This window comes from Culicoides brevitarsis, chromosome 2 (genome assembly GCF_036172545.1).
Source record: "Culicoides brevitarsis isolate CSIRO-B50_1 chromosome 2, AGI_CSIRO_Cbre_v1, whole genome shotgun sequence".
NCBI lineage: Eukaryota > Metazoa > Arthropoda > Insecta > Diptera > Ceratopogonidae > Culicoides > Culicoides brevitarsis.
The window spans coordinates 25,863,087-25,876,783 of record NC_087086.1 but is presented as its reverse complement, the minus strand read 5'-3'; the positions used below and the strand labels follow the sequence as shown (position 1 = coordinate 25,876,783).

Here is a 13,697-nt window from a genome sequence, read left to right as displayed (position 1 = left end):
GATTAAGACGGAAAAGCGAAAAAAACGGTAATTTTCTGCTGGAAAAATTCTTTCATAAAAAAATTGTGAAAACTGACCTGAAAAAATATTAAAAAGGAAAAAAATAATTAAAAAAGTAATTTTGAGTGATTTAAAAAAAATAATTTAATAAAATCCTTCGATGAAAAAAAAAATTGACGCCATGTTGAATTTTTCTTTCGTTCGTCATTTTTTTCTATTTTTAATTTTATTTTTTATTCATTTATTACTGATTTCTGACGCACTTTGTTTGACCTACGAACGGATTAAAAGAAAATTTGTAATCGATGCTTGGATTTTCAGCTAAGCCTAAGCAAGTCTGTGAGAGCTTTTAAGGCTTCTCTATATTTAAAAGCAAACGTGAAAAGTCTTAAGGTCGTGACAAAAAAGCGTCAAAGGTTAAATACTTACAAGTCGTAGGTGTGACAGAAAATCGATCTTTTGAGGATTAATTGCTGGAAATTTATTTATAAAAATTGAACTTGAGTTACAATTGAAAATTACAGAAATTTTAAAGTTTCTTAAAGATAAAAAAATTTATTATTCAACTCTATATAAAATTTTCTTAATTTTCACTGATTTTTGAAGAATTTTCTTATTTTTTTTTAAATATTATAAAAAAAAAAAAATACAAGAAAAATACCCGATAATTTTATAAAAAATTTAAAATTGAATGATAAAATATTTTTAAATTTCATTGAGAGAAATAATAAAAAAATCAAAATTTTTGTTGAAAACAAAAAAACTAAAAATTTAGTTTAAAAATTAATATTTTTCTTTTCTTTGACCTCAGGTTTTTAATACCTAATTTGATAAAAACTTTCAAAAATGGTTTATAAATGATAGAAACATTTTTTCCTTTCTGTCAACGACTTTATATAAAAATATGATTTTTGTGAATCAAAGTTTAAAAAATTGAAATTAAAAAATTTTATAAAAAAATATACTCAAAAAAAATAATAAAAAATATAATTTAAAAATAATATTTAAAAAAAATATATTAAAAAAAATATTAAAAAAATGTTATACAAGAAGTTTTCAACTTCAAAAATAGATCATTTATATTCGTCAAGTCAAAAAATAAAAAAAATTAAAATAATTAACAAATTAAATAAATAAATAAAAAAGTTAAAATTAAAATTTTCTCATTTTAAAAATAATTTATCATCAAACAAATTTATCAAATTAAAAAAATCGTAAAAATTAAATTCAAACTTATTTTCAACAGACTTTTTTTTCTATTTCCTAAAATTGATATGGTTTTTTATATCAAAAATTTTCTTTTTACTGATTTATGAAAAAATCACTTAAAATATTTCTTTTCTTGAATTAAAAAATTCAAAGAATTAAAAAGTAAAATTAAATTTAGAGCTCTTGAGCTTTCGTCACTATTTTGAAATTTTTTCTAGATTTTTAATAATTTCCTTCATATTTTTAATTATATTTTAAGATTCGACCTTTGCCATTTAGAAATCATTTTAGTATTTTTAATTAAAAAATATTCTATAAAATTAAAAAAAAATCCACAAGACAATCCATTCATTAAAATCTCTACGATTTTCCTAAAAAAAATATTTTCTCCCACGCAAATTTTTCCTTCTCTTTTTCAAACAAACAGTTCTATTTTCCGAGCATGAATTGTTCCCAACACATTATTGCCCACTTGAGTTAATGAATTTTTATTGTGCAACTCTTCTTCTCGGCACGGAATTGCCGTCTTCACACCCGTTTTTGCCACGCAAGACAACGACGACGACGACATTGTTAGGGAAAATGTTGGTGATATATCTGATATCGACAGCCTCAAGTACCAAACGACAACGTTGAAAATAGTTCATTTCACATAATTTTCCTCGTGGCGTACGTTCAAATATGTCTAAAATGTGTTCTCTTCTTATTTATTTTTATTATCATTCAAATTTCTCCTTTTTTTCATCGGCGTCATCGTCATTATTGAAATTAATATCTGCACTTGTTGCTTTTTTGCTCCATTTTTTCCTTGTTTCTTCGTAGCCTGAGAGAAAAAATCAAAGCAAAATGGATGGAAAAGAGTTTTTACTTCGCGGAAAGCAGATGGTGGACTACATCGTCGAGTACAATGAGACTTTGGAGAAACGTCGAGTGACTCCGTGTGTCGAGCCCGGTTATTTGCGTCATTTGTTGCCAGATGAGGCGCCCAAAAATCCCGAGTCGTGGGATGACATTATGAAGGATGTCGAGAGCAAAATTATGCCGGGCGTGACGCATTGGCAACATCCGAGATTTCATGCGTATTTTCCGTCCGGCAATTCGTATCCGTCGATTTTGGGTGACATGTTGAGTGATGGCATCGGTTGCATCGGATTTTCATGGGTAAGTATTCAGTGGAATTTTTACAAAAATATTTCACATTATTTTTGACTGAAAAATATTAAAAAGGGAATAATTTTTAATAATAATAATTTTTAAATTAAATTTAGAAAATGTGATAAAATTCTCCAACTGGACAAATTCATTGAAAATAATGAAGAAAAAAAAAATAATTAAAAAATTGTTCGATTCATATTTTTTTCTTAGCTGTAGTAGGCTGCAAGTGGAAAAATCTTTTTTCAATTAATTTTTTCGAATTATGAAAAATCTCGAGTTTTTTTTCAAAATTTTCAAATTTTTTTTTTTTTTTATTTTTAAATTAAAAGTTACCTATGTCTACAAAAAAAAAATAAATATCATTAATTTTTTAAAATTAAATTTAATTATTTTAAATTGCTATTTAAATTAAATTTATTTATTTTAATTAATTATTTATTTTGATTAAAATTTTTGAAATAAAAAGGGGCAAAATATTCTTGATTTTTTTTCATACAAAATCAAATTTTCATTTTTAATCTATTTTTGTTGTTTTAATTTTTTTTTAAGTATCCGAAATTTTTAATTGAAAAATTAAGAAATATTTTTTTTGTCAAATTGCTATAAAAAAATTACAATTAAATGTCAATATTATCGAATTTTAAAAAAAATTATAAAGAAAAATATATTTTAGATATTTGAATTGGACAAAAAAAATTAGAAAACGTGTCAAATAATTTTTAGCGAAGTCTTTTAAATGATTTATTTATTTATTTACGTCATTTATGAAATCAAAAATTTTTTTATAAAAATTTAAATGAATTTTTTTTATGTTTTTGCTTTTTTATTTTTTATGTTTTTTATGCTTGAAAAATTTTTAAAAATTAAAATTACACATAAAAAAATTAAATTTAATTAATTTTAAATAACAATTCAAAGTCGTTTTTTGATAGTTTTTATCAATTTTTGATCTTAAAAAATTTAAAATAGTCTTTATCATTTTATTCTTACAAATATTTGAAAAAAATGTGAAATATTTTTAGAAAATTCTTGAATTCCATGAAAATAAAAGGTCTTTCTCTCATAAAAATCAATATTCCACAGGCTGCCAGTCCAGCATGTACCGAGCTCGAAACAATAGTTCTTGATTGGTTAGGTGAGTGTAAATTATTTTTTCTCGATTTCAAATTCATTCATCTGAACAAACAACGTAAAAACAGACGAAATCCGAACGGAAAATCATAAAATAATTTAATTATCTTTGTCGATCCAATGGCATTGCCGTAAAATTGAAAAATTCAAAAAACTGAAAGACACCTACTCTGGTCAGATGTTTTTCGTGCTCGATGAAAATTCTTGTCAGCTTACGCGGACCGGCTTTAAATATCTCTTATTATGATGTTACATTTTATTAGTATCAACAAACAATTAAACTTGATGTACTCTAGCGTGCGCGCGGAATCCGAGAACAAAATTAGAATTGACGTAGTCGACGGCCGGTCGAGATGTAATTGTAACACCCACCTGTATCTAATTTAGTTTATTACAATTTTTGTAATTACACTTTAATCATTTAATTGGGATTTTTGCCGCGCTGCTTGCCTCAAATATTGGAAAATGCGGCAAATTGGATTAAATGAACTTGCGACGACGACGTTTTGCGTTTATTGAGTGAGGAAAATAGTTTTTGCATTTAATTGGAAAAAGAAGAAAATAATAATGACGAGAGGTATGCGAGGAATTTTTAATTGAATTGCTTTTCTCTGGCAATGGAAAAGATAAATAAATATTAGAGAGAATTTTGTAGGTCAGTTTTGAACTTTTCTTCGGGATTGACATCATTTTCATGAACTTTTTGAGTAGGTTTGACCTCATTTTCAAACGAAGTTGTATTTATTTAAATTTTTTATTTGTTTTAATAATTTTTATTTTATTTTTAATTTTTTTGTAATCAAATTTTTGTTTTTCAATTTTTTGTGTTAATTTTTTTTGTTTTTTTTGTTCTTAAAAATTTTTATTCTTAAAAAATATATTTTTTTAAAATTTTTGTTTAATCAAAATTTTTATTTTAAATATTTTTTTCATTAAAAATTTATATTTTTGAATTTATTTTTCTCTAACTTTTTTTTTAATTTTTAAAATTTCTTTTTAAAAATCTAAAAAATTTTTCTAGATTTTTTTTTGACGTAATTATTTCAATTTTTTACTTGATTTTTTCCATCTTTTTGGTAATTTTTATTTTCTTCAAAATATTTTTTTGTTGAAAATTTTCTTTCTTAGGCGAATAAATTAAATATTTTCATTTTTTGAAAAAAAAAATAAATATTTTTGAATTTTTTGCTTGTAATTTTTCAACGTTTTTTGACGTTTAACGTTGATTTTTAACATTTATTTGATTTTACTTTATATTATTTTCACATTTGAATTTAAAAGTGAAGAAAAATCAATTTTTTTCAAAAAAAAGAAAAAAATATTTTGGTCACCTGACTTTAAAAAAATTCTTCAATATTTTAATCAAAAACGTTTTAATAAGACGTTTCAAAAAAAAATCTTTTGTTTTTTGAATATTTTAACTGTAAAAAGTAATTTTTCATGATTTTCCAATCAAAAAATGCCAGAAAATGTCAAAAATATTTTTATTTTATAATTAATTTTTGCTTTTTCCCTTGATTTTTTTCGACAAAATCGGAGGGGAGGGCGACAAAAAATGGATATATTAAATTTATTCGCCTCAATATTTTTTTTAATAAAATAAATTATTTTTCTACTTTAAAATATTTTTTTTTAGACAAAATTCTTTTCTTGAAAGTATTTTTAAAATTTTCTCATCTTATTTTTAAAATTTAAATTTTTTAATTATTTTTTTTCAATTTCTTTTTCAAAACAGGAAAAGCAATTGGTTTACCGGATGAATTCTTGGCACTGAAAGAAGGCAGCAAGGGAGGCGGTGTGATCCAAACTTCAGCCTCCGAATGTGTTCTTGCCACCATGTTGGCAGCTCGTGCCCAAGCCATCAAATATTTGAAGCAGCAACACCCGTTCGTCGAAGAAGGTCATTTATTGTCCAAACTCATGGCTTACTGCTCGAAGGAGGCCCACAGTTGCGTGGAAAAAGCTGCCATGATCAGTTTCGTAAAGTTGCGAATCTTGGAACCCGACTCGAAATGCAGTTTGCGCGGCGAGGCATTGACGAAGGTAAGATCAATCACATGGGAATTTTTCAGCAGAAACGTGAGTGAGTGAATTATGTGCGCATGCAAAAATTTTTACGATGTTCCAGAGAGATAAATAAACAATAGAGACTGATTCGAATGTTAAAAATAACTGACATGGACTCGAAAAAAACGCCTAAAAATAGACTGTTTTGAAATTTTTGTGGAGGCGTTTTGTTTAATTCTGTTGTTTGTCTGCCTCCGCTTTTATTTTTAGGCAATGGAAGAGGACGAGCTGCAAGGTTTGATCCCGTTTTTCGTTTCAACCACGTTGGGCACCACCGGTTCCTGCTCCTTTGACGCCCTCGAGGAAATTGGAATCGCCTTGCAACGTTATCCGAACGTTTGGTTGCACGTCGATGCCGCTTATGCGGGAAATGCTTTCATCTGTCCCGAGCTAAAGCCACTTTTAAAGGGCATCGAGTACGCGGATTCGTTCAACACGAATCCAAACAAATGGCTTCTTACGAATTTTGATTGTTCGACGTTGTGGGTCCGCGATCGTATTCGACTCACATCTGCGTTGGTGGTAAGTGTGGCGATTTTTTTTTATTTTTGTAAACATTAAACGTGGGAAATGGAAAATTTTTATTGTTTACAGGTCGATCCACTTTACTTGAAACATGGATACTCGAATCAAGCCATTGATTATCGGCATTGGGGTGTTCCATTGAGTCGTAGATTTCGATCGTTGAAGCTTTGGTAAAGGAAATGACGAGTTTTTATGACCAAATTTCATTATTTGTATGTTTTAAATTAGGTTCGTGCTTCGTAGTTTTGGAATTTCAGGACTGCAAAAGTACATTAGGCGTCATATTGAGTTGGCAAAACGCTTTGAGAGTCTCGTTGCGAAAGACAAGCGGTTTGAAGTCTGTAATGAAGTCAAGGTAAAATATTTTTTTCATGAAAAAATTTGAGTTTTTACAAGTTTTTGTGAATTTTTAGCTTGGATTGGTCTGTTTCCGCTTAGTTGGCAGTGACAAGATCAATGAAAAGTTGTTGAGTAGCATTAATGAGTCGGGAAAGTTGCATATGGTACCAGCTTCGGTCAATGAAAAGTATGTCATTCGCTTTTGTGCTGTCACGCAAAATTGTTCCGAAGAGGATATTGGTAAGTTTTTTTTTAATTTTCAATTAGGGCGCTTCAAATTTATTTCAATTTTCACTCAAAAAAATTTTAAAATATATTAATTAAATAAATATTTTGTATTTAAAAAATTAAAAAAAATCTTAAGAAAATATTTAATTTTATTTTTTTTAATTCATTTTTTTAAAAATAAAAACCAAAATTAATTAAAAAATTTTATTAAATATTTTTTTTAAAAATTATAAAATAAATATTTTTTTTAATTTTATTTATTTAAAAATCAAATGAAATTCATAAAATTTTTAACTTTTTTTTTTTATTTAATTTGCTTTAAATTTTCCAGTTTAAAAATAAAAATATTAAAAATCTTATTTTTCAACAGATTACGCTTGGGACGTCATTTGTGAGTTCGCCAACGACTTACTCGAAAAAGCAGAACAAGGCGATGAGTTGCCCGAAATCACTGACCACCGCAAAAACCATACTTTGGCTCAAAAACGCTCATTCTTCGTTCGTATGGTCAGCGATCCAAAAATCTACAATCCCGCAATCAACAAAGCCGGTACGCCACACATTTCCACCGAAATTCAGTCACCGACGATCGATGGTCAAACTGCCGTTGTTGTTCAATCTCCAACAAGGTGATGTTTTTTTTATGAATTTTTTAAGATTTTTTTAAAAACTTGATTTTTTCCAAGCAGCACCAATTCCTGGATCAGTTGGCCCTTGGCATTCTTGTTTAACAGCAACGACGAGGGCAGCAGTAAAATGCCGTTACGATTCCGTCATCTCGATACACGTGTTCGTCCATCGTCGTCATCGCGTCGCAATTCGGCAACTGGATCGTCTCCGTCGCCCGAAAACGAGATTGGCTTTAATTTGAGCAAGTCTCCGAGACGGTCTCCGGCACGATCACCAGCACGCTCGCCCGTCTTGGAGCGGAAAAAGTAACTGATCAAGCAGTATTTTAACAATATTTCACAAATAGTTTTGCGAAGCTTTCCGCTTGACCGTAACTCGCTCTCTAAATAAGGCTCTCTTACACAAAAAAAAAACTTTTATCTCCCGATACAATAACTTAAAAAAATAGTTGAAAGATGTATTAAATTCTATTGAAATCTTAAAATAAATGTAGTTCAGATTATAGCATGAAATGGAATTTTTTTCCGTATTCCAAAAATAAGAAAAAGGGACAAAATCATTAAAAAATTAACCCATTTTTAGACGATCATAAGAATAAGAAAAAAAATCAACCAAAAATCTAGAAGACATCAATTAGGCCAATACAAAAATCAAAATTGTTTCCGATTTGTTAAAGGTACAGTTTTGGAGGGTGGTACGCCTTTCAACATTTGAAACGTTTTCTTTCAACCTAATCATATTTTGTTGCAGAATTTTAGTTTTTCAATCTGAATGGATCTGAACAGTCAAAAGATAGAGCAAAGAAATTTCAGACAAGTTATTAAGAGCAAAATTTGGACCGCAAAACTTTCTTTTGGACTGCTTACTTCTTTTAAACTTATTTAATAATCACAATGGCACACTTAAAATCATATAAATAATTTGTTGTTTACATCGATTCCTATACGATAAGTCATCAAGTAAAAGAAAAAAAATTCCTGCAATTAATCCGAATTTTTTTTTTGTTACCCTTAAAAGATTAAAGACCTTCGATTAATGCAGGCTTTAAAAGAGAAGCCAAAGCGAAGAATTTGATATGAATTATATGAAATCATCTGGATTTGATAAAATATCAACTATCCTGTTGGAACATTTTGGACGTAAAGTGATGAATTTCATTAAAATGATGCTTAATATCTTACCTTTGACCATCTTTTGTCGTTTAAAGTCGATACAAAGGACATACACTTAATAAAAGAAACAATGCCCTCAAATATGCTTTTGATTAAGAGGCTCATACCCTTACAAAGGATTTGGGGAGGCAACGTTTCTTGAAATTCCTGATTAACTTAGAATTATGGGTTCTAGATAAATATTAACAATTAGGTATCCCTCCATAAAATTTCTGAAAAAAATTTATGTTGAAAAACCTTAAAACATTTTAATTTATTGTTTCGACCTTAATTGAATTCATCAAAAACTACCTCCTTTTTTAAGAGTTTTGCCCAAAATTTATCATTTTTTAGTAATCTCTATTTTATCAACATTTTTGACTGATTTCTATTATTAGATCACGTGCCGTCTTCACCTTAACACCCATTCCATTCACGTTTTTCTTATCTTTTTCCCACCATCTGCGTCAAAAAACAAAAATCCATCTGCAGCGCGGCAAAATATCACAAAATCTAAAAACAGATTCACGTAATTCTTAAAGTAAACAATAAGTACGCAAGTATGTAGCAGCGAAGAGTTGATATGACCTAAGTTGCGAGAGTCGGTACTTAATTAAACAATTAACAATAATGTGTATATTTGAGTCTGTCAGGTCGGTCGACTCCATTGATGATGTGATAAAAAATTGTGGGAATCCAACTAATGAGTCACTTTTTTAAAAATATTTTGAGAAATGACGCCGATCATGTCACTATTAGGAAAGTGTGAAAAATTAAAAAATCACTTTTAAATGTTTTTTTTTTACATATGGTCATGTAAAGCTATTTATGTACTTTATTTTGTTCAATAATATATATTTTTTTAGAAATGATTTTTTTTTATTATTGACTTTTCTATTTCTAATCCCTTTTCGCTACAAAACTACTTAATTACTGTATTTTCCAGTTTTTTAATATTTTTTTTTAGTACAACGTTATTGGATATTTTTATGTTTTTTTTTTATTAAAAATAATAATATTAATTGTAACAGTTTCTTCTCTAATAATTATCACGATATTTGTTATTATTTCTTAATTTTATTACGTAGACTTTGTGTCCTGTTTTTTTTTTTTTTTTTTCAGAAATAAATTAATTTTTTTATTAAAAACTAAAAAATTATGTCTTAAAAAGTAAGTGAGTTAAGTAAAAAAGGTTCTTTAGCGAATCACTCCATTTTAATTGCGTTGGAGAAATTGCGAAGAATGGCAAATTTTGTACAATAAAGGCCGAAACTGGTTCGGTAAATCCGTGTAGAAAAACTTTTTTTGTTTAATTCAAGCATCCGTTTCAGGTCTAACAATAAATATAGTATTAGTACAGTCAACAATTTGTATAAAAATTAATTTTAAAACGTAAAAATTGAGCTAAAAAATACAAGTCGTTCGTAAAGTCGCTTCATTTTTATGTTTTTTTTGTTCTCGTGCTTCATGTCTTCTATAAAAAATCACTAACAACCTTCCATATTTTCATTTTTTTGTTTAGTTATGTTGGGCGCGAATACCTCGCATGTAGTCTTTCCATCGTTCCGCGGTCGCCTTGATGACGGGATCTTTGTCAATTGTTGCTAGAAGCAATAACTGATTGACATGCGTGGCATGGTAGTCCCATCGGGCGAGATTCGGTGCGATTCCGAGCGAAAAATGTCGCAAATCGTACGTACTTCCCGATCCGGTGTCATAAAGTGTCAGCATTTTCTTGAGCGCGATCATGCCTTGGTCGAAAAGTTGTCCCGCTTCCGTGGAATAATTCAATGGTGCAATGGCATTTAGGTCAAATAGCCCCAAAAGTGAATAAATGAAGCCATTTAGTACATAAGATGGCGGTTGTGTCGGATATTCCTCGTACCACACGTACTTTCCGAGGAACTTTGCCTGGATCCCGCCCTGATACGATGGCACTTTGAACAATTTTAGCCCGTTTACGGCCGCTTTCAAGTACTTTCGGGTGCCGCGTGCATGATAAGCGCGTGCCAACAGCGAAATTGCATGTCCCTGTGCCATGGCGGAATACCATCCAGCGGCGAGTTCAAGAAATCCCGACCCCAATTTTCGTCGCACCGGAATCGGCCAACCGCCAGACGTTTTATTTTGATTTTTCACGAGCCACTCGGCAGCGTCGAAAAAGTGCGCCATGTGATCCGATGTGGCAAGTGTGAGATTATCAAAAACTCCCTTGCCCGAAAGCGAAATTTCGAGAATACGAATTTCCGAACGACGAATTTTCTTGCGTTTTTCGCCGCTACTCTGGAATTGTAGGCCTTTTTGCAGGTCGATGAAGAGATCGCGCACGATATGACGCCAAATGCCGTCGGTTCGCGTGCCCAAGCCATACTCAATATTGTCATTTTCGGCGTGAATCAACACGTCGGAGCCCGTCACGTAGGTGAGATTGAAAATTTTCTCCGGCGTGTGGCTGTGCTGCAGTCGCACCGTAAAACTTGTGCCGCCGTCGCTACTAAGTGTTAATAAATCTATGCTAAGTACTAGGTCTAAGGTATGATTCAGGTTTGTAATTGATATGGAACTAGGTTCAGGTGATTGATTGATTGTGCTGCTGGTTAGTATTGATTTTTTTGCAAGTGTCGTCAGCGTTGTCGTCGTCGTCGTCGTGAGTGTGGAGAAATTTACACAGTTGCTGTACTTGTCGGGAAAATAGACGACATTTAAGCTGCTGTTGCCAGTGCTTGTCCAGGTGCCACGTTCGTCGTCGCCGTTCTCCAGGACACGGCGTCTTGGTTCTTGGTCCGTAAAGTTCTTACTGTAGTGCGAAAGGCCAAATTGAGCGATTTGTGTTGCATAAAAGTACCCGTCGGCACTCCATTGTGTCGAAATGGGGACACCATCGATCCCGCTAATGCATTTTACACGATCACGCATCTGAAAAAAAAAATTAATTAAAATTATCAATTTTGATGATGAAAAATAAAAAAAAATATTCGACATATTTTTTTTTGTTTGTAGCTGGTCAAATATTTTTTAATGAAATTTTAGAAATTAAGAAAAAGCGAAATTCATCATGATTTTTGTCAAATTAAAAAAAAAATTATAAGAAATTATAAATTTTTCAAAAAATTCTTAATAAAATTTTAATTATTTTTTAAATTGAACATTTTGACCTTTTATCATTAATTTAATTGAAATTTTTAAATAAAAAATATTTAAAAATGTTGTTTTTAGGACAAATTTTCAAAATTTTTTAAGAATATATATTTTTTTAAATTTCAAAAATAATAGAATCAGAAATTTAGGCTTGAATTTCATCTCAAAAAATATTTTTTTTAGAAAATAATTTTTGAAAAATTGGTTTATTTTTAATTTTCATATTTTTGCAGTTCAATAATTAAAAAAAAATATTAAATTTAAAAAAAATTAAATGTCTCCAACAACAAAAAAATATTCATTTAATTCAATCAATTCATTATTTTAAATTCTTTGTAAAAAAAGTATTTCAAAATTTTTTTTCAACCATTTTTGAAAAAAATAAAATTGTAGGATAAAATTTTCAATAAATTTGGAAAAAATTCTAAACTTTCTCTACATTTCGTTGATTTCTGGCAGTCAAAAAAAAAAACAAAATAAAAATTTGAAATGATACGAAGTAATGGACCTTTTTCTTGAATTTCAAAAAATAAATCGTATTAAAAAAATTGACCGACAAACAAAAAAAAATACGTGTCGAATATTTTGTTCAATAGCAAGTTGAAAATTTTTGTTGGAATGGGAAATGTACATACCTCTACATTATAATTATCGAAATACATGAAAATTCCCCGTGGATTGTACGTTCCACGTGGTTTATTGATCTTCCCATGGCTGTGAGACCATTCAAATCGAACTGTGCCACTCTGTTGCGACACATACCCATACACCTCAAAGTACTTTTGGATGAATGAGAATGGCAAATAAACCTCGCTGCCCTGCTTCTTGCACGAAATTATGTATTCCGCATTTATATTGCACTCAATATCTTCAAAGGGTTCACCTAAAAAAATAAAAATTTAATGAAATTCTTAAAATTTTCGATGAAAAGAGAAAATTACCATAATAGGACCCTTTATTATTGCCACCAACACCATTCCCGTTCGCTGCGTTCAGAGCCGCCATCGACGACGCAGACGACGACGACGGCAACGTGAACGCATAATCACTGCAGTTGATCCAAAAGGTCACAGTCAGTATAAAAACTGCCGTAAAGCCGCATATCATGAATAACCGCAATGGACTCGACCGAAAAAATAACATTTTAATTGCTGCTGCTTCTGTTCTGCGTCTGGTTCAGAAACCGATAACACACCAAAAATATAATTATGTATTAATAGAATCCAAAAGATGTGATTTCCAGATGTCTGGCAACATCTCCGTTGTGTGCTGCACCGACGTTTAATCACCCCAAAAGTCGGCCAACCGCACTTGTCTTCCTGCAAAAACAATTTATTGATTAGATGTTTTTTCAATATCCTGTCCTACTTTTTTTGTCCAAAAGGATCGAGATTCGTACCTTTTTTGTGTCGTTCTTTGGGTCTATCGCGACATTTTCCCTACCGAAATGTAACAGAGATTCCTTACAGCTCTAATGGAAGTACATTTATGGCTTTTCGTCGTGATTAAAATGATGAAAAACTTCTTTTTCCGAGACCGAGTTTCGATGGAAAATCGATTTGGGATGAAATGAGTTCACGCTAATTCACAAAAATATTGGACCAAAAACTTGAAACTTGGATGAAATAAAAAATAATTAAAAAAAAATCTAAAAATATGCTTTTTTATAAAGTTATTTAAAATTTAATAAAAAAAAATGTTTAGGCCGCTCCAAATATTTTTTGAATTTTTTGTCCCATGCGCAATTTCAAAAGCCGAAAATCCAATTCGTCAAAATAAAAAAAAGTTAAAAATTGAAAAAATGACCAAAAAGTTGTTGTTGATGTCAGGTTCATCTTGCGATGATTTGGACAGGTATACTTTTAAACGTTCACATTTATTGCACTTTTCACGTAATTCAGAGCGTTTATTTTAAATTCTTGAACACTATCACAGTCTGTTTTATATTGTTTCCACATTTCATTAAAAAATCTGACACCGTTGTACCACACTGAATGTTGTTCATTGAACGAAATTTCTTGTCTTGGTCTCAAATGCGCATTATTTCTTAAATTATATGGCTGTATGTCGCCCACTTTGTCAATTAAGCCAGGTAATTCGGAAGTTGATTTTTTGTTGCCTTAA

At 30.0% G+C, this 13,697-nt stretch overlaps 2 protein-coding genes across 4 annotated transcripts; one reads left to right on the top strand and one right to left on the bottom strand.

Annotated features, from left to right (window-relative positions):
* On the top strand, window positions 1-7,787 carry LOC134829342 (tyrosine decarboxylase). Of its 3 annotated transcripts, none has more exons than XM_063842382.1 (10): window positions 1-125; window positions 2,040-2,370; window positions 3,448-3,499; window positions 5,231-5,538; window positions 5,773-6,084; window positions 6,157-6,257; window positions 6,316-6,442; window positions 6,501-6,666; window positions 7,025-7,283; window positions 7,344-7,787. In XM_063842382.1, the coding sequence occupies exons 2-10, from the start codon at window positions 2,056-2,058 to the stop codon at window positions 7,591-7,593; spliced, it is 1,890 nt and encodes a 629-aa protein (XP_063698452.1). In that variant the 5' UTR covers window positions 1-125; window positions 2,040-2,055; the 3' UTR covers window positions 7,594-7,787. The 3 variants fall into 3 exon arrangements, with proteins under 3 accessions (XP_063698452.1, XP_063698454.1, XP_063698455.1); XM_063842384.1 differs by having other exon boundaries at window positions 11-115; window positions 2,032-2,370; XM_063842385.1 differs by having other exon boundaries at window positions 13-27; window positions 2,032-2,370.
* A 1,471-nt stretch (window positions 7,788-9,258) lies between these two features.
* Window positions 9,259-13,119, bottom strand: LOC134829369 (D-glucuronyl C5-epimerase B). The gene is made up of 4 exons (XM_063842420.1): window positions 12,973-13,119; window positions 12,515-12,892; window positions 12,209-12,456; window positions 9,259-11,351 (listed from the first exon to the last, which is right to left on the bottom strand). The coding sequence occupies exons 2-4, from the start codon at window positions 12,714-12,716 to the stop codon at window positions 9,954-9,956; spliced, it is 1,848 nt and encodes a 615-aa protein (XP_063698490.1). The 5' UTR covers window positions 12,717-12,892; window positions 12,973-13,119; the 3' UTR covers window positions 9,259-9,953.
* Window positions 13,120-13,697: the final 578 nt, after the last annotated feature.